General features: G+C 47.1%; 2 protein-coding genes and 1 non-coding gene across 5 annotated transcripts in view; 1 reads left to right on the plus strand and 2 right to left on the minus strand.

The window, feature by feature from the left end:
* The window catches only part of LOC136404021 (lysine-rich nucleolar protein 1-like), a 360,920-nt gene that overhangs the window by 93,735 nt on the left and 247,304 nt on the right, over window positions 1–19,881 (plus strand). The gene's annotated exons all lie outside the window — the stretch shown is intronic.
* LOC136404018 (VPS35 endosomal protein-sorting factor-like) overlaps window positions 1–19,881 on the minus strand; it is a 101,891-nt gene that overhangs the window by 78,783 nt on the left and 3,227 nt on the right. Inside the window, exons 2-8 of the mRNA XM_066383497.1 lie at window positions 17,283–17,382; window positions 13,918–14,085; window positions 12,952–13,074; window positions 11,870–11,894; window positions 8,730–8,806; window positions 5,774–5,902; window positions 1,705–1,789 (exon numbers count right to left, since the gene is read on the minus strand). Of these exons, the coding sequence (XP_066239594.1) occupies window positions 1,705–1,789; window positions 5,774–5,902; window positions 8,730–8,806; window positions 11,870–11,894; window positions 12,952–13,074; window positions 13,918–14,085; window positions 17,283–17,382 (707 nt within the window). The remainder of the gene's footprint in view (window positions 1–1,704; window positions 1,790–5,773; window positions 5,903–8,729; window positions 8,807–11,869; window positions 11,895–12,951; window positions 13,075–13,917; window positions 14,086–17,282; window positions 17,383–19,881) is intronic.
* Window positions 13,176–13,339, minus strand: LOC136404509 (U1 spliceosomal RNA). Its single transcript, XR_010751276.1, has one exon. It is a non-coding gene; the product is annotated as a U1 spliceosomal RNA (small nuclear RNA).

The following is a 19,881-nucleotide window of genomic DNA, read 5'->3' on the forward strand; positions in this document are numbered from 1 at the left end:
ACTCATTAGCCAACAGAGCCAGATAGTAACAGTACAAGGATTGAAATTTCTTTTGAGAGCCAGTTTTTTTAAACTTAAACTACATAGGTAGATACATTCCTTATCGAGGTAGCGCCCGCACGTGGTATTTTGTGGGAGAGCCACACTCCAGGGCCAGAGAGCCGCGTGTGGCTTGGGAGCCGCGGTTGGCTGACCGCTGACCTAAGAGCACACTCTCCTCTTGGAGTCTTAGCTGGAACACAGGGTCAAAGCGGCCTGGGCTACCTCCATCTACTCCGCAGAGCCTGGTCTACACCCCACTCTGGACGAGACTGCAAACAGGCAGCCCACAGACTGAGTCCAGCAGGGATCCACTTTGTTCAGCCCACCGGATAATGGCCCACAAAGTGTTTTAACATTTTTAAAATTAGTTGCCCACATGTAATAACTGGGAGAATTCACCTGAAAACCCAAATTTTCTGCTTCTTCACATACATACAATGTGCCAAAAACAGGCCCCTACCCCTATAGAATAAAAGTCAGCTAGAATCGATTAGCAGCTGCTCTAGAACGGCATGACCACCCAGGGTGCCCGTCTCCACCACTCCCTACTATCTCTCATTACCAGCTGGCTTCACTCATACCTGTGATCTGCCTGGTGCCCAGAGCATCGGAATTTGAGACTCAACTCCGAGTTCTACAAGGACGGAGACTCGTGTCTGTTTTGTACACTGACAGGTCCCCCGTACCCAGACTGGTCCCCAGCATACAACTGCAAAGACTCAGCTCTGCGGTTGTAGCTCAAAACAGCCACAGAGAGTATGTGAACAACGGATGTGCTTGCATTCCAATAAAACTTCATTTGCAAAAACAGGTGGGCGATCTGACTTCGTCTACAGGCCGACCCCTAACCCAGCACAAAACGGTCTGCTTATTCCCTGTGCTCGTGTGTCCCCTCCACCCTCTGGCTCCATCATCCATGGCAGTGAAGAAACAGAGACCAGCATCGACCTGGACACTGAGGTCGCTGGTTCGAAACCCAAACCCCGGGCTTGTCTGGTCAAGGCACATATGGGAGTTGATGCTTCCTGCTCCTCCCCCTTCTCTTTTTCTCTCTTTCTCCCCCACCCCTCTAAAATGAATAAACAAATAAAGAGAATTCTTAAAGCTCCTCCCCCCCTTCTCACTCTCTCTTTCCCCCACCCTCCTAAAATGAACAAAAAGAATTCTTTAAAAAAAAAATAAAAGATACACATACCTTGTCCATACATAGAAAAAGAGTCAGGAAAGTTATAAAGACCGTTTCTGGTCAAAGAACATGACATTAAATGTCACCATCAAGCAATGACACAATGCTAGCATTACGGCAACAAGCCAGCAAACCAAGAGGAGCCATCCAGATGTCCCTTCCAGTGTGGAGTACTTTACACTAGTCACCGAAAGACACCCGCTGAAAATGCACATTCCCGGGGCCCAGCACAGGGCATGTGCTCCGGTTGGGGCACAAGCAGGAGTTTGTGTCTATCTCCCCTCCTCTCACTTAGAAAAAAAAAGCATCCTTGTTAATAAGCGAGAGAGTGTGTGTGTGGGTGGGGGGTGATCTCCCTCATGATTTGCCTAATTAATTAAACCACAATAGAACCTAATTTGAAGCAACTCCACTACCCAACTTCTAAAAAATAAAAAGTACTTCCCAGTTCAAAGATGAATATGACTAGTACTTACCAAATGTATCAAGTATGTCAGTGATAAGGACAAATTTGCTTGGGTAGAACTGAATAACACTTGTGTCCGAAAGAAGCTTTGAACACTAAGAAAGATAAGAGAAAAATAATTCACTCTGTCATGTCCATGGTTGGAACAATACAAGCCTGGAAAATTAACGGTTCCTACAGACAAGTGCAGGTGCTGACCACGTGCCAAGCCCTTGCTAACCGCTGAAAATATATAACATGATAAGCAAAACTGCTGTGCTTTAGACAATGGGAGCGAGACTCCGCTCACAACAGTGCCAGTTAGGGAAAGACACCACCACATTCCCCAGGTAATCCACAGGACCACGGAGTCTGCTCACACTCTGAACTACGGTCAGAGCTCAAGGTCACCAAGGGAAGTCAATGACACGGCTCCCGCAGTGACACAGTGTCCTCACAGGTAACTCCCATTTTGGTTGAAACTGCTTTTCAGCACAGCCAGCTCTGGTTTATTTCAGGATGGTCTCAATTCTTAAACATTCTTCGTGTGTGTGTGTGTGTGTGTGTGTGTGTGTGACAGAGACAGAGAGAAACAGAGAGAGGGACAGACAGGAAGGGAGAGAAGCATCAATTCTTCGGTGTGGCTCCTTACTCTCCTTTGTTGCTCATTGATTGCTTTCTCATATGTGCCTTGACTGGGGGGCTGTCGTCTTTACTGTGAAATGACCCCGCAAGTAAATCTCCAGTTTCTTAAAACTAGCATCTGCCACTTATACTCAGTCCCAAATTTCCCTCTAAAGAAAACAGGACAAGTTTCAAAGAGTACATGTTTCTCTGGAACTATGATCTTCAACGTTGGAACAGTCTTGGTCCTGCAAGGACTTGCTCGATGTCCACGCTATCACTCCAGCCAGGGGCCTTGGACATGTTCTGTACTCTTCACAGAACTGCAGCCACCTTGGCCTTAAATAACCCAGATTATGTCATTGTTTATAATCAGAAACAAAAAAATTGATTTCTATTTTGAAGAATTATTTAATGTCCCAGATTCTTTAAAAATTCAAGTCAGCATAAGAAACTAAAAAAACCATGCCCTATTTTATCATTCTACTGGTTGGCTCTCAGACAGAAAAATATCATTTAAAAAATATTTGGGCATTTAATATGCCTTTCCAACCTGTAGAGAAGGGTTATAAATTCCTCCTATCAAGAAGGTTACATTGCCTGACTGGTGGTGGTATAGTGGATAAAAGTGTTGAGCTGGGATGCTAAGGTCCCAGGTTTAAGCCCTGAGGTTGCCAGCTTGAGCACGGGGTCACTAGCTTGAAACCCAAGGTCACTGGCTTGAGCAAGGGGTCACCGGCTTGGCTGGAGCCCCCAGTCAAGGCACATATGAGGAGCAATCAATGAACAACTAAATAGAAGCAACTATGAACTGATGCTTCTCATCTCTCTCCCTTCCCCACGCTCGCTCCCTCCCTCCCTCCCTCCCTCCCTCCTCCGTCCCTCTCCCTCTCACACACACTAAAAAAATAAAATAAAGTAAAGTAGGTCACAAAGGGACAGGGGAGAAGGCAGGACAGGGTCAGGGCTGATACATGGTGATGAAGGAGCATGACTGGGGCTGGTGAACACAACACCCCATACAGAGCATGGAGTATAGAACTGTACACCTGGAACCTGTGTAATTTCATTAACCAAGATCACCTCAGTAAATACAACAGAAAATATCTTTAAGTAGGTTATCATCTGTTCTCACTTTGCTACCCAATATCTAAATTGTTAGACTCATCAAGTTTCTCCTTAGCATCACCACATGCCTAACAGTAAACAACGTGTGTAATTTGTAAAACATCCCCTTATTCCACCCAAATGTTCCTGGAGGGGGCAGGGAAAGGGAGGGACATGCGAGCTGTTGAAACAATGGTGTTGACACCAGACGCAGCATTTGGACGTACTCAGAACTGTTTCCTCAGCCTTGCTTTGTGTTTTTCATACGCCCTTTATGAGTGTTCCAACTTAAACAAACCATTATCCCATGAGATTTCAGGGCTCGAAAAAGCAAACAACTCTGAACCTTCGAGACTGTTTACAATACACAGTTCTTGGTTCCTAGGATGTCACATCTCCCAGGCTCCTACACAGAGCCCCTCACAGATGAACTGCTGCCCACTGAGGAGGTGAGAGAGAATTCAGACGACTTCAAATTAAACACAGCGGGGCTTCCCAACAACTCTGCACTGATTCTTCTCCTAAGCTGGTGTCAAAGAATATATATTTTATAAAGAACAGGAAGCAGTTTTTTAATCCAAAGGTAAAGTTATAATAACGTTATGAATTGAAGTTACTTTTTAAATCACAAATTTGAAGACTCCACAGGTTTTCAAAGCGTTGGTGCAGTTTCATAATCAGGCACCCCAGGGTATATATTAAAAATACAGATGCCCTGCTCCGTGCCAAGCCTACTCTGAAAATCCTCCAGGGAGGCACCAGGAGACCAGCCCGTTAACAAGGGCTGCAGGTGACAGCTTCACTGAATCTAGCTTCACTGAGCCACCAGAATGTGCAGCGGACTCTGAACAGACTGAGAGCCCTACAGTCCAGTGTTCGGATCATCTGGGGAAGCTTTCAGAAACAGTGGTACCTGGTCCCACTCCCAGAAACCCTGACAAAGCCACTCGGGGATGCAGCGTGGACTCGGGATCTCGTAAAGCTCCCACATTGTTCTAACATCCAGCTGAGGTTGAGAACACTGTCATAAACATTTTCTGAGGGACCCACCGATAAATTACTGTGCCTGAAATACTTGCAATCAAATTATTAACGTTGCTAGAAAAATATTAAAAGGGTGTTTTCATTTCCAATTACAATATTCTAGAGGAACACTAGCAGCTTCTAATTAACTCGGGGTTTTTTTTTTTTTTTTTTTTTGTTTTTTTTTTTTCATTTTTCTGAAGCTGGAAACAGGGAGAGACAGTCAGACAGACTCCCGCATGCGCCCGACCGGGATCCACCCGGCACGCCCACCATGGGGCGGCGCTCTGCCCACCAGGGGGCGATGCTCTGCCCATCCTGGGCGTCGCCATATTGCGACCAGAGCCACTCTAGCGCCTGGGGCAGAGGCCGAGGAGCCATCCCCAGCGCCCGGGCCATCCTTGCTCCAATGGAGCCTTGGCTGCGGGAGGGGAAGAGAGAGACAGAGAGGAAAGCGCGGCGGAGGGGTGGAGAAGCAAATGGGCGCTTCTCCTGTGTGCCCTGGCCGGGAATCGAACCCGGGTCCTCCGCACGCTAGGCCGACGCTCTACCGCTGAGCCAACCGGCCAGGGCCGTAACTCGGGGTTTTTAAAAAATGGAATAACTAAAACGAATGGATCAACTGCAAGACAACCCCCTGGGGCTGAGCACTTACGAAGGGGGAATGCATGGAAGGACACAGACTAACTCCCCAGAGGACAGCTACTCCCCAGAGTATGTGACAAAAGATTCAATAAGAAAGATACAAGTAACATAAAAAATGAGCAAAAGGACCTAACAAGGTGGTGGCACAGTGGATAGAGTGTTGGACTGGGATGCGGAGGACCCTGGTTCGAAACCCCGAGGTTGCCAGCTTGAGCCCGGGCTCATCTGGCTTCAGCCAGGGCTCACCAGCTTTGTGGGGTCTCTGGCTTGAGTGTGGGACCATAGACATGACCCCATGGTCGCTGGCTTGAAGCCCAAGGTCGCTGACTTGAGCAAGGGGTCACTCGCTCTGCTGGAGCCCCTGTCAAAGCACATATGAAAAAGTGATCAATGAACAACTAAGGTGCCACAACAAAGAACTGATCCTTCTCATCCCTCTCCCTTACTGTCTGTCTGTTCCTCCTTCCCTCCCTCTAGGGAGTGTTTCCTGGAATTGTACAGTGTACGACCTGTGTACCTGCACATGGCGGCTCTGGGATGAGCATTCTCATCGAAACACCGCTTTACAGGAAGTATGTAGAATAGATCAGACAAAAAAAGTAGGGTAAGACCCTGAAGGCAGACCTCTGAAACCCCTAACTATCCACAGGGAGTTTGACGTAGTCAATTCTGCAATAAAAGAAAAATTCACTGGACCTGACCTGGATGACTATTTTTAGAGCCTTCACTTTCTGGTCTGAGGCCCAGGCGTCCTTCAGCGACTGGTCAAGCTCCTCTATGCGGTTCACATAGTCCTGCTGAGTCAAATTCAGCAGCTCCTTCTGGGATCCCTGTGGGTAGGAAGCAGGAAAGTATAAGCACAACAGGTAAACACTCTTTGACTTTTAATCCCATAAACAGTCTTGATTAAGCGTTGCTCTCTAAGTTTTCCTCATGTGCCCACCAGGGTTGGTAACTGTCTTGTGAACAAAGAGGCTGAATTTTCTGCAAAGATGGGCAGAGCACAGTGACTGAGAGACTAGCCTTGGAGGCAGGCCTGACCTAGGCCAGCTCCCAGCCCAGCCACTAACTGCCACACGACTCAGGGTGAGCTCTTTCCTCCCAGCCTCGTCTGTGAACAGAGACAACAAGGATGACAAATAGTTCTCGGGGCCTACTGTGCGCTAGGCACGGTACACCAGATGCTCAAGATACAAAGGTCAGCAAAAAGACGTTATTTCTTTTATTCCTTAATTTTTATTTATTGATTTGGGGGAAGGGGAGAGGTTGCTCCACCCATCCTTGCATTCCCTGGTTGATTGCTGCACGCACCCCAATGGGAGAGCAAACCGAAGCCTCAGTGCGTCAGCACAACGGTCTAACCAACTGAGTGACCAGCGGGGGAGAAAAGACACTATTTCTGCACTAAGGGATTTTAAGGTACAGAGGACAAGACAGTCGTTAACGCACTGAGATAGATCCCTGAAAGGAAATAGCAGCTCACGAACGCCTGGTGCCCATTCTGAGAACCACGACTATTTCACGCATTACTAAGGGGAAAAAAACTGCTGATCACTGACACGTAGCAAATGAAAGACACGGCCCAGTTTCATGGCCCAAATGTTGGAGAAAAGATTTATCTAAGAATGGAAGAAACAAGGTAACAAAGAATGGACTCCAGATTGGTGGTCATGAATGGTGTCTGGAGGGAGTGATGCTTGAGACGCACCCTCGGTGGCATTGAGGATCTAAGCAGACTGCGGGGGGGTGTTCACTGGACCCCACACCTGAGAGAGGGCACTAAGGACAGAAAACAGACCACAGCAAACGCCTGTGGCAGAAGAGAGCAAGATCACCACAGGGACGAAATCAGGACGCAGGAGGACAGCACAGTCCCCGACACACAGGACACGCCCACTCATCCCGCCTGGTGTGGAGCCAGCTGCTCCACGCTCACAGGATTGACCCACGCGAGCAGACCACAGACCACAGGTTTTTATACTAATGTCCCCTTGAAATCAAAGGGAAGAACTCTATTCAAGAATACAGCTAGACCCCTGCTGGACAGCTTGGTTGGTTAGAACATCATCCTGAAGGACAGAGGTTGCTGGTTCATCCCCGGTCAAGGCACATACAGGAAGCAAGCAAAGAATGCAACAAATGATGCTTCTCTTCCCCCTCCCCGCCCTCTCCCTTCTTCTTTCTTTTTCTCTAAAAATCAATGAAAATTGAGCCCTGGCTGGATAGGCCGGTTGGAGTGTCATCCCTACCTCCCTCACAAAAAAAACAGAAAACCCTCAGCAGTTCCCTTCCGAGCAGCCAAGGTTGCCTGATGATGTATAGACTAAGGCTCTGGGGCATCCTAACGCAAAGTGTGTCCCGCCTGAATTGGGATATATTGGACTATTAGATTCTGCTGACAACCCCAAACTCTGGTGTCACGGCTGCAAGTACCCTGAGCCAAGGGGCAGGGCACAAAGCAGAGCAATGCAACTGCCATACGGCCCGTGGTGGGTTTCAAGGCACCCCGACTCCACTCACACAGCAGGTTCTTCATTCTCATTCTAACAGACGGGAGAATGGGTCCAGAAAAAGTGAATGGCCTGTTAATAAGCAGCAGAGCTAAGGCCTCTAGACTCAGGATAATGACGGTGACAGCAGCTAATGTGTGCTGGTCTAAGCACTTCCTATACATGAACTCATCTGATACCTGTAACAACTCTAAAAGGCAGGTGCTATGTAGCACCCCCATTTCACAGATAAGTAAACTGAGGCACAGAGCTGTTAAGCAACTTGCCTAAAATCACAGAATTACCAACAGTGATATTCCAGAGTATGCCAACTCACCTGTCTCTAGAGGCCAGGGCTCACAAGTGCACTGAGACAGGAAGGACTGTCTGGGCACACCCTGCTTGAGCGCGAGAATATGGCCCACAGTAAGTAAGCAGAACCCAAGAGAAACAGAAATCTGGATTTACGTTAAATCTACAAATTTTTAAATGTTTTCTTAAATATTTTTATTTATTGATTTTAGAGAGAGAGTGAGGAAGGGGGAAAGAGGGGTAGAGAAGGAGAAGGAGAGGGAGAGAGGGACAGAGAGGGAGGGAAAGAGACACATCAGTTTGTTGTTACACTCGTCCACGCATTCACTAGCTGATTCTTGTCTGTGCCCTGACCAGGGACGAACCTGCACCCTTGGTGTATTGGTATGACACCCCAACCGAGACACCAGGCCAGGGCTATCAATTTTTAAGATCTGGCAAATGAGTCATGGTTTTTGAAAGCAACGCAGACCAGTTACGAGTCCTGTGGGCCATAATCAGCTAGCAGAGCAGCCATCTGCATCCTCTGTACAAGGCAGGACCTTTACCCTACGTTTCCCAGGGAGATGGCTCCAGCTGGCGTGCACAGGGAGTGAGATCCTGTCCCCAGACAGCCCGGGTTCGCTCAGGCATCCCAGTGAAAAAAGACACCATCAGAAAACCAGCCTGGGCCTGAGGAGGCTCCGCAAGCTTGGTCAACACTCCACTGGCTTCGCTCCTGGTCAGTCGGTGCCTCCCGAGGACCACACACGACGCACAGCTCAAGAGGTAACCAAAGCGCAGCCCCGAGGGGGAGCTCACCGCAGGGGGGGACAAAGGCACCACCGGCCTTGCACTCAGCCAGAGACCTGCTCACCTCCTCGAAGTCGTCCAGCTCCTCCAGCCTGGTCCGGACCTTCTCCGACATTGCAGACGCGGCAGGCCCGGCTCTGCCTAGACAGACAGGTTCACGTCACACAGGAGGCCTCCCTCTGCCACCAGAACCCCAGAGGAGGGCAGCTCTGACTTTATACTTCATCATTAATAAAGAAGCCAGGAAAAAACTTCAGTCTAACATTTGAAAAGCAACATTCTTCCGTAACCACAGTTCCACCACAAACATTCCTGGTAAGAAGTTGCTCCCAGATCTCGCAGAGCCGAACTCAGAAAGGTTCTACTGTATTTGATGTTTATACACTTGCACTGTATCATTTTCTTATTCCTAAAGAAAGGCAGTCCAGATAGGGATGCCAAAAATCCATCATGTGATTGTTCTCCATGAACAAGAGAACCTCTCAGGCTTGACTCAGTGTGGAAGGGTTCTACCCTTCCACTAACAAAACAGTGAGCTCAGTCTGCCCGGAGGAGGAAACACGAGCTCAAAGCCCTCAGGAGGACGCTCTGTGCCTCGGTCCATCATGTCAACACAGTTCTCCCACCAGCAGGGACAGGCGGAGAGAGACAAAGGACAGACATCCGGCCCTGAGCCAGCTCCAGGACAAGGCGACCAGTCCAGATGGCTGTGGCTCTCCAGGGTCTCTAGTTTATTCTTTTAAGTCACCAGCTTCTAACCTCTGGTGTTAACTCAGATCTGTCTGCAATCAGCCGAGAACATGGTACTATTAGCTAATCACTAACAACTAGTAAAGTTAAGAAGTTTCCAAATAATTAGCTTTCTCTTATTACCTGTTTCTACTTTTCCTTCATTCTAAAATATACACAGAATATGCATAGATTGTAACAGACATTAACCCTTTGTGACCACTGAGTTCACTCACTTTCACACTGTGGTGTGAGTACAACACAATTTTTTCTTGCTCTACATTGATGAATGTCTGTTTCCCGCATGGGGCCACTCTGAACCATGCATCATGGTCATCTCTGTGCGTGCCTCCTGGTCATCTAGGCATGCATTTCTTCAGGGCAGTGCTTCCTGAACTTTACAGGAATCACTAAAGATGTGTGATCACGCAGATTCTGACTTTCAGTAGGACTGGCAAGGCCTGAGACTCTGCACTTCCAGTGAGCTCCCAGCCACCTGCTGATCCCTGTACCACACTTTAAGAAACACAGATGTGGCCTGACCAGGCGGTGGCACAGTGGATAGAGCATCGGACTGGGATGTGGAGAACCCAGGTTCAAGACCCTGAGGTCACCAGCTTGAGCGTGGGCTCATCTGGTTTGAGCAAGGCTCACCAGCTTGAGTCCAAGGTCGCTGGCTCGAGCAGGGAGTCACTCGGTCTGCTGTAGCCCCCACGGTCAAGGCACATATGAGAAATCAATCAATGACCAACTAAGGAACCACAAGGAAGAACTGATGTTTCTCATCTCCCTCCCTTCCTGTCTGTCTGTCCCTCTCTCTGACTCTCTGTCTCTGCCACAAAAAAAAAAAAAAAAAAAAAAAAAAAAGAAAAGAAAAGAAAAGAAAAAAGAAACACAGAAGTGGGCAGAGTTAGAAAAATACTTTCTATAAAAAGCCAGATATAAAATTTTGTAAGTCAGTCTCTGTCACAATTACTCAACTCTTGCCATTGTAGCACAAAAGCAGCCATAGACAAGATGTAAACAAATTGGAATGGCTGTGTTCCCATAAAACTTTATTAACAAAATCAAACAGTGGGCAGCTTTGGCCTGCAGGACATAGTGTGCTGATTTATGATCCAGGGTACATCCTAGTAATAGAACTTGTGGGTCAAGGAATTGGCCACCCTCAATTTGAATAGATACAGTGGAAGCCCCCCACACAGTGGGTATTATTTGAATAGATACAGTGGAAGCCCCCCACACAGTGGGTATTATTTGAATAGATACAGTGGAAGCCCCCCACACAGTGGGTATTATTTGAATAGATACAGTGGAAGCCCCCCACACAGTGGGTATTATTTTACACTCCCACCAACAACGTACGAGAGCTCCCACTGCTCTACATTTGCTCAAGAGATACTGTCAATCCTTTTATTTTTCCAAACTGGTGGATATGCAATGCTATGATTCACTTCTTTTTTATCAGAGTTATGCCCCCTAACAAAGGTGCTTCCACTCTCTTGATTTCCAGTGTATCCTCTCAAACTGCAAAGAATGGGGGAGAGTTACAGCTGCCACACCAGCAACTTAGACAAAAACCATGGCCGCCCTCATCTGCACCCCAGCGGTACATGATTTATCAGTCATTTCAGAATCACCCGAGAGCTTCAAGAAATACATCTCTCCCTCATTCTTCAGGATTAGTGCAACAGGGCCAATAGGGCTAGTGGTCGGAACTTGTATAGAACAGCGGCTTTCAAACTTTTTACACCTGGGGACTGGTGAAAATATAAGAATTATTTTGGGGACTGCTATGGCAGGAATCACCCTGAGCGTGAGCTTAATTCAACTAAACTCACCGGGGCTATGCTATGATCTTCATACAACATCAGAGTGATTAACTCTTCTTGCGAACCAGCGCACAATTTCTGGTGGACCAGTCTGGGGACTCGCAATTGGAAAACAGTGGTCTAGAAGGTTCTCAGGTAACCCTGCTGCACAGCCAGTTTGAGAAGCCCTTGTCCAGAGCTTCTGATCTTGTGCCTCAGCAGAGGAAACTGAGAGGAGCTGTGTTCAGGGACCAGCAGCCAGGCAGTCTGAGTGTGGGACTCCCCTCCCCAGCGCATGTGCCTTCTTACAAGGGAGAGGCTCTCGCTCTAGAACCCTGAAATCAAGCAGTGAGCTTCCATTTTAGTCTCCTATGTGCCCTGGCCGGGAATCGAACCCGGGTCCCCCATACGCCAGGCCAACGCTCTACCGCTGAGCCAACCAGCCAGGGCCCCATTTTAGTCTCTGTAACTCTTTGGTCTTTTATTTTCCTTTCATCCTCTAAATATGTATTTCAAGTCTACTAATTCTATATATAATCTAGGAAATAATAGCCTCAACTGAATTAATCATCAGAATTAAACAATAAAAACTTTTATTTCTGAAATTATGTTAAAGGTAATGAGAGAATTCTCCATCAAAATAGTAACTATAACAAAAACTCACCTTTTTCAGATCCCACAAACAGATTCTACAGAGACAAAAAAAACTTAGTGAAAATTTTTAAAACTTACTGGATTTTATGACAAAAAACAACTTGTAAGATACTTAAATTAGTATTCAAGAAGCACTAAGACACTGTGACTCCTCATTTTCCAACAAAGCCCTTTACTTATCAAAATGAAAAATAGAAATATTTATTCAAAGGAGGAAAACACAGCTAAGTAAACACTACCAGAGATTCAAATTTTTACTCAATTCAGAACTCTCAAAGTAAGACAAGTAGAGAATTCTGAAGGCACTGGAGCCTCGTGGCAGCATCTAGCTTACTCTAAATCAGAGACGCACAGCCTCAACACTGTTGACATGATGGGCTGGAAAACTCTGTTGGGGGGCTGTCTTGTGCACTGTAGGGTGTTTAGCGGCATCACTGGTCACCACCTACAAGATGCCAGTAGCACCGTCATGGTTGTGACAATCAATGTCTCCAGACATTGCAGCATACACGAGGAGTAAAATTACTCCTGGTTGTGAATCAGTGCTCTAAATTAACTGAATGCATTCAGACAATAAGGAAAATAATTTAATAGTCCAACATTTCTACCTGCCATTCTGCTCAGTAAGAACCTACCCTGAGAGAAAGGGGAGAGGACAGGTGCTGTGGCAGGGCCTCCCCGGTCCTCTCTTTCCTCCCTGTTCATAGCCCAGATTTCTGATGGACACACTGTCTCATTTCCCAGCCTCCCTTGCATCTGATACAATTTGTGGCTACATTGCAGACAAATGTAACTGGATGTGTTCAGGGGTCTGCAGGAAGTCTCTAAATGGAAGAGGTACATCCTACTTTTCACTTTCCTCCTAACAATTTGGACATGAGATGACACTGCGCCCCTAACATGAGGGATCTGATGCAATCTCTGGGTCGACACTGTCAGAACTGAGTTGAATGGCAGGACCCCAGCTGGGGTGACAGAATTGCTTGGTGTGGGGGAGGAGCTCACACACTGAAACTGGGTGAAGATAATAACAAAAGGAAATTATGACTAAATTTGAGGCAGACTCCGGGAGAAAAGTCTGCTGGCACTCACGATAGAAAGCTTTTCTGTGGTCGTGTACCGGGCAAGGATTTCTCCCCGTTTGCTGGCCCAAGACTCAAAGTCTGATCCTACAGTGGAGGTATCATCTCTGTCACGTTTCCTTCTGGAACTGTCCTAAGGAAAAGCAAGACAATCTGTTGAGCAGCATTACCATTTTAATCTTTGAAATATATATATATATATGTAAACACAACTATATAGTCTATCTTTTATTACGGGGGAGAGTACAAATGCAGTTCCCCACTACCACAAGTTATGCAGTCGAGTTTCCTGCATGTGGAGAAATCACAGGGGTCAGCACATCTGGAGTGCAATGGGTAAGTCTCACCCTGGGAAAACCACCTTCATGATCATGGTGTCTCCCCTGCCAGGTAATCTTCTCCACGTGGGCCTCTTTAACTAAGGATTATAATACCTCTGTCACAAGGTGGTATGAGAACTAAACTTAGAATGCACTTAGTAAAGGCTGGCCACGCAGCAAGGTGAGACTATTATTATTGTTGTTGTTTATGTATGAGTACGATGTATGCAAATGATCAGAAATTACTGTCATAAATAGCTATTGAAATACAAAGAGAAGTTATAGAAGAAGACACATTACACAGTGTCATGGATGACCTCCAGGGTGGTAAACAGAATGGGGACAGTTGGTCAACTTTATCTGTAGTATTTGACTTTTTCTATAAAAAATTAATTGAATTATCCAAAAATAATTATAAAAAGAGTATAATGAAAAAAAATACATTTTTTAAATGCTTTATAAAGGAAAAGACAGATCTTCCTGGATGCACCGCCCTTCACCAGCAGTGTCACCACAGACGCACCTCGTGGACACCTTGATTATGTGAACTGTTACGACCAGAATGCACCCATGTCGTTTAAAAACAAAAAGATGAAAAGCCCATCCCAGCACCCAGAACCAAGCCCCAGCCGGACAGTGCCAGCAGGATGTGCTACCGTGACAGCGGCCGTGGCCACAGGGTCAGCAGTGGCGGAGAACATCGAGAGGGGGTCGGTCCCGTCCAGCACACTGCTCAGCGGGTCCACCACGGAGCTGGAGGACGAGGAGGACGTGGAAGAGGTGCTTCCTTTCCGGCTCACTTTCTTCGTCTTTGACTCCATGACCTGTGGGAACATTCACGGAGGTAAATGGAAGTCTCCTCTGACTCTCTCCAGTGAGACACTTGAAGAGGTTTTCCCTTGTTCTGTGAGTTGACTATTTCTTTGAGACAGGGGCTCTTATTTTGTGAAAAATTGACATGACTTAGAATCCCAGGGGTCAAGGAAGGAAAGGGGGAAGTTAGGGTCAAGAAGGAAGAGACAAGGCCATTATGGTTAGAAGGGGTGATGTAATTAATACACTCCTGTGGGGCCCTCTTAGTCAGACTGCTGTCTCTGAACAAGCAGCAGCCACCTCACCGGGAAGCTTCTAAAAGGTGCAGAACCTCAGGCCCACCAGACCGTCTACATGAGAACTTGCACCTCACAGCAATGGTCTCGGTAGGTAATGAACCAGGACACATAAGCTCCCGGGGTCATCATACTCTGAGGACAGTGTCAGCAGCTCAGCACAGCCACCTCACCACTGCAGAGCAGTGAATGCCCTGTCCTTCCTTTTAGGAGAACGTCTCCCAGTGCCGCAGCCTGGAGTAAGGACAGAGGACAGAGGACAGTATTGGGGTATGAAGCCATGTTTTTGTTCCTACTGGCCCCTGGACCAGGGGTAACCCTCCGAGCCAAAAGGATCCAACCAGTCTCTCTGCTGAGAACAGGGAGCGTCATCCAGAAGGGCCAGTGAGGCTCTGCTCTTCTTCAAATGAGGAAACTATGAGGACCCAGGGGCCAGCGGCTAAGGGCCAGTGATGAGCACTTTGGACACATATCCACAGGGAAGCAGAGAAAACCAGCCTTCAAGAGAGTGAGAGAGATGGCAGGTAACAGAACAGAGGCAGTTGTGTAGGACGAAAGAGACTCTGACTGACCTTTGTCCCTGGTTCCTGGAAAAGAGACTCTTAAGTCCTTGGAGGGTCTGTCATTCGTGAGCCCCACCCCCACCCCGATCACACCTGAGTTCATGCTGATAAGATGATAGGGGGCCTGGCCAGTTAGCTCAGTCAGTTAAGACTGTTGTTCTGAAACAAACAAGGTTACAGGTTTGATCTGGGTCAGGTCACACCAGGAAACAACCAGTGAGTATATGACTGAGTGGAACGAAAAATGATGCTTCCCTTCCTCTTCCCCTCTTTCTTTCTTTCCTTGCCCCTCTCTCTCCCTTCCTGTCTCAGTCTTTAAAAAAAAAAATCCCTGGCCAGATAGTCTGGTTTGTTGGTTGGATGGAGTGTCCTCCCAGAGTGTGGAGGTTGCTGGTTCAATTCCCTGGTCAGGGCACAAACAGACGTAGCTCCATGTTCCTGCCTCTCTTTCTCTCTCAAAAAAAATGATACAGTGTGGGGGTTGGTCACAAGAAAAAACAACCACTGTATTTAGAGGGTTGGGACCTTGAGCCAGGTGACATCAGCCCGACCTCAAAGTGTGGGTAGGTGGGGGTAGACAGAGATAATGTTCAATCACCTGGCCAAGGAATCAGTGAATTATGTCTACATAGTGAAACTCCAGTAAATATTTTGGACACCAAAACTCAGTGGAGCTTCCTAGTTGGTGAACACATGACGTGTTGGGAGGTGATGAACTGATTCCACCAGCAGAGGGCAGAGCAGCTCTGCGTTTAGGAAACCCCCCAACCTTACCCTGTGTCTCTTAATTTGGCTCATCCTCATTTGTATCTTTCAAATGTAAGTGTAGCATATTTGAGTTCTGTGAGTTGTTCTAGCAAATTATCAAAGGGGGGGGGGCGAGTCTCAGAGAAACCTTGGGTTTGTAGCCAGTTGGTCAGAAGTACAGATGACTTGGGGGTCCCCCAGGTTTGTGGCTAGTGTCTGATGTGAGAGAAGCCTCATTAAAGACCTTCCTCCTAACCAGTGGGACCGACACTAACCTGGGTAATGGGGCCAAGTGCTTGTCACTGGTGCACATTTGTTATCTTGTCTGCTGGGCATCTAGTCCTTCTCCGAGGCTCAATAGTCCGAATTTTCTTTGTGAGAGCAGCCCTCCCCCACCAGCTCTCAGCTCCCACAGGCCTGGTGGGGTGGACTCTGCTCCCTGGTTGCCAGGGTAGGCACTAGTCCCGACCCCATCAATTAGCATATTTCATCCCCTGCTCAGGAGGGTTGGTTCAGGAAGGACAGATAACCCAACAGGGTAAACAAAACCTCCCCACCCCCGCTGCTGCATTGTTAAGCCTGATGTAAGCTTGGGGCTGACGCAGCGACTCTGTCACCACGTGGGGTGAGTTCCTGAGAACAGAACCCACTCTCTGGTGGGTCAGCCGCCCAAGCCCGTGTGGATTTGAGGGGCTGTAGGAGGCCAAAGGTCATCTTGTGACATTCTGCTTAATGTGACCATCTCTGTGTTCTCAGGTCCTCCACTGTAAGAAACTGTATGTCCTTGGTGTCCACTGGCGTCTGTTTCTCATCATCATCCTCACCCACAATGACGACCGCATAGCTTCAATCACTTGCCAATAAAAGTGCTAACCCAGAAGAGAGGCGTCACTTACATCTCTTGCCTACTTTTTGTTTTGTTTTAAAACAAATTCATGGATAGACTACGATGTTATTCAGGACAACACCCTATACTGGTAAGTAGAGTGACCTTTTTTTTTGTGACAGAGACAGAGAGAGATGGAGAGAGGGACAGACAGACCAGAAGGGAAAGAGATGAGAAGCATCAATTCTTCATTGTGGCACCTTAGTTTCTCATTTGATTGCTTTCTCATATGTACCTTGACCGGGGGGCTACAGCAGACCAAATGGCCCCTTGCTCAAGCCAGTGACCCTGGGCTCAAGCTGGTGAGCCTTGCTCAAACCAGATGAGCCCACACTCAAGCTGGCAACCTTGGGGTTTTGAACCTGGGTCCTCCACGTCCCAGTCTGACGCTCTATGCACAGCACCACTGCCTGGTCAGGCAGAGTGATCTTAATATTCCAAACAGGCAATTAAAAAGCAAGAGATATTCTGCTTATGCCTCCATCTCAGGAACAAAGTATCCCATACTCACGACAACCTCACTGATATGAGAAAGGAAAGAATTAAAATGATGGTGAGGCAAATACCATAAAAAGAAAAAATGGGGCAGGGAACAAACTGATTGGTTTAAATATGCAAAAGAAGCTACTGCTGGCAAAATGGAAAAGACCAAGAAATACTTCCTGTAATTTTATGAACCAGGGATATCATTTAGAGAGGCCTTTGACCAAACTTACGGTTATGGGTTTCAGTGGGTGGTAGTCTCCAAATTCCAGTGGCACAGCCTCCAACCGGCATGTTGCAAATTCAGCCTTGTAGTTCCTATTCATGGAGTGCCTGGTAAACAGTAAAACCCAAAACCCAGTTAGGATATAGAAATACCTAACATTCTAAAACCTCGTTGTTGAGACTTCCTCAACGATGGAGTTTGCAAAGGAACAGTAATTCTACTAAGACTAGCCAGAAATGCTGAATAACAAAAATTTTTTATAAATTAATTTGAAGGTATAAGGAGCTGCTCAAGACATACAAGACCTGTGAGGCCAGATACCAGAACCAAGGGAAGTTCACTGATGTGAAATCAGCTTCCCCCCACAGGGCACTTGTGTATTCTTGACATGGACAAGAGGCGGGAGCCAGGCAGAGGGCAGCTGCTAGGATGCAGAGCAGCCACAAGGGAAGTGCTTGAAGGAATCTTACAGGACTGGAGAGAGAAACGAGGGCTCAGAGCTATCAAGACTCTAGCCAGGGCTTGAAGGAAGAGCTTTCGAAAAGAAGAAAGTGCAGAGAAGGGAGAAATCAGACCTGGTTTCCCCACAAAGTGTTTGTCAGTTAAGCTATGCAGCAAGATAAAGAAGCCAGCCAGAAAGAAGATGAAGAGCAGACTTTTCATCAGTCTTGTGAGGGTTGAACAAGTGAGGACATTAGTGAGATAAACAATAAAGGGGAGACTGTCTCCACATTGAAGCAGAAAGAGAACAAAAACGGGAAGATGGAAGAGTGTAGAACACAGGCATGAAGTGAAGGTCTACATCATACAGTTGGAACGCAACAGAGAAAGCGAGTGGGCACAGCAGCTTTTAAAGAGGCGGCTGAAGTTTCTCTCAGACTTAAGAAAGACATTCAGCTACAGATTCAAGAAACACCTGTGCCCCAAGTGAGCCTCAAAAACAAAACAGTACAACCATTCCTAGAGTCTTCAGAGTAAAATAGCTAAAAACTAAAGAAACAAGGTTTCTTAAAAGAAAAAAAAATACATTCTTTTCAAAGGACAACAAGATTGGTATATCAGCACATCAATGGGAGCCAAGTGACAAATGAACTGATACCTTTAAAAAGAAAGTAACTGCCAGGATTGATACTTCTCATCCCTCTCTCTTTCTGTCTGTCTTCTGTCTTTCCCTGTCTGCCTCTCTCTCTCTCTCTTTAAAAAAAATAAAGTATTTGATAAGATACAACATCCATTTATGATTAGAACACTCAATAAAATAAGCAGAGTCTGACCAGGGGGTGGTGCAGTAGATTGAGCGTCGGACTGGGACGCAGAGGACCCAGGATGAAATCCTCAAGGTCGCTAGCTTGAGCGTGGGCTCATCGGCTTGAGCATGGGGTCACCAAGTTGAGCGTGTGGTCGCTGGCTTGAGCATGAGATCCTAGACATGACCCCATGGTTGCTGGCTTGAGCCCAAAGGTTACTGGCTTGAAGCCTAAAGGTCGCTGGCTTGAGCAAAGGGTCACTTGCTCTGCTAGAACCCTAGCCCCGTCAAGCACATGAGAAAGCAGTCAATGAACAACTATATAAGATGCTGCAATGAAGAATTGATGCTTCTCATCTCTCTCCCTTCCAGCCTGTTTGTCCCTCTCTCTCTTTAAAAAAAATGTTCACCCTTCTTGAAGTCATGTCAAACCATTATATTTTGATTTTTTTTTCTATCACTTTTTTTCATTATCTTCTCAAATTTACTTTCTGCTCCTTGGTGTTTCCTGCAGTCCGAGATACTACAGCATTTTTTTCAGTGCCTGCATATTTGGTGAGGTGAACAGAGACCTCTAGTCTCAGTTTCACAAAAATCCTTTTCTTTTTCCTGCTAACAGAACCGGTCAACAAACCCCGACCCCATAATCTCAGTCCCCAGAGACTCTTCTCTGGTTCCTTGGCTGTTGCCACAGAAAAAAGGCCCACATCTCACACCTCCACTCCTGGCTGTGTCTAGTCCCAGGCTACTCCAAGTACGGTTCCTTAATCTCTAGCAAAGGGAGTGTTGTAGTATCCCAGACTTACAGAATGAGAATCTGCATTTTAGCAAAATCCCAGGTTATTTATATGCACTAAATGTTGACAAGTCCCTATTTTTAAATTATTTATATGAGAATATGGATATGTAGAAATTCTATTACATATCCATATTTAACTCCTCATACTGGAAAGCCAAAATCCACTAAATGCTTTTTGTCAGCTGTTTTAACTCGTCCGTGACTTTTTAAGTTATTAGTGACAATCAGGCCACATAGTTTTGATCTCCCATAATCCTAAACTTCCCCTGGCCCTGGCCGGTTGGCTCAGCGGTAGAGCGTCGGCCTGGCGTGCGGGGGACCCGGGTTCGATTCCCGGCCAGGGCACATAGGAGAAGCACCCATTTGCTTCTCCACCCCCCCCCCCCCCCCGTCCTTCCTCTCTGTCTCTCTCTTCCCCTCCTGCAGCCAAGGCTCCATTGGAGCAAAGATGGCCCAGGCGCTGGGGATGGCTCCTTGGTCTCTGCCCCAGGCGCTAGAGTGGCTCTGGTCGCGGCAGAGCGACGCCCCCAGGTGGGCAGAGCATCGCCCCTGGTGGGCGTG

Source organism: Saccopteryx leptura, chromosome 4 (genome assembly GCF_036850995.1).
Source record: "Saccopteryx leptura isolate mSacLep1 chromosome 4, mSacLep1_pri_phased_curated, whole genome shotgun sequence".
Classification (NCBI taxonomy): Eukaryota; Metazoa; Chordata; class Mammalia; order Chiroptera; family Emballonuridae; genus Saccopteryx; species Saccopteryx leptura.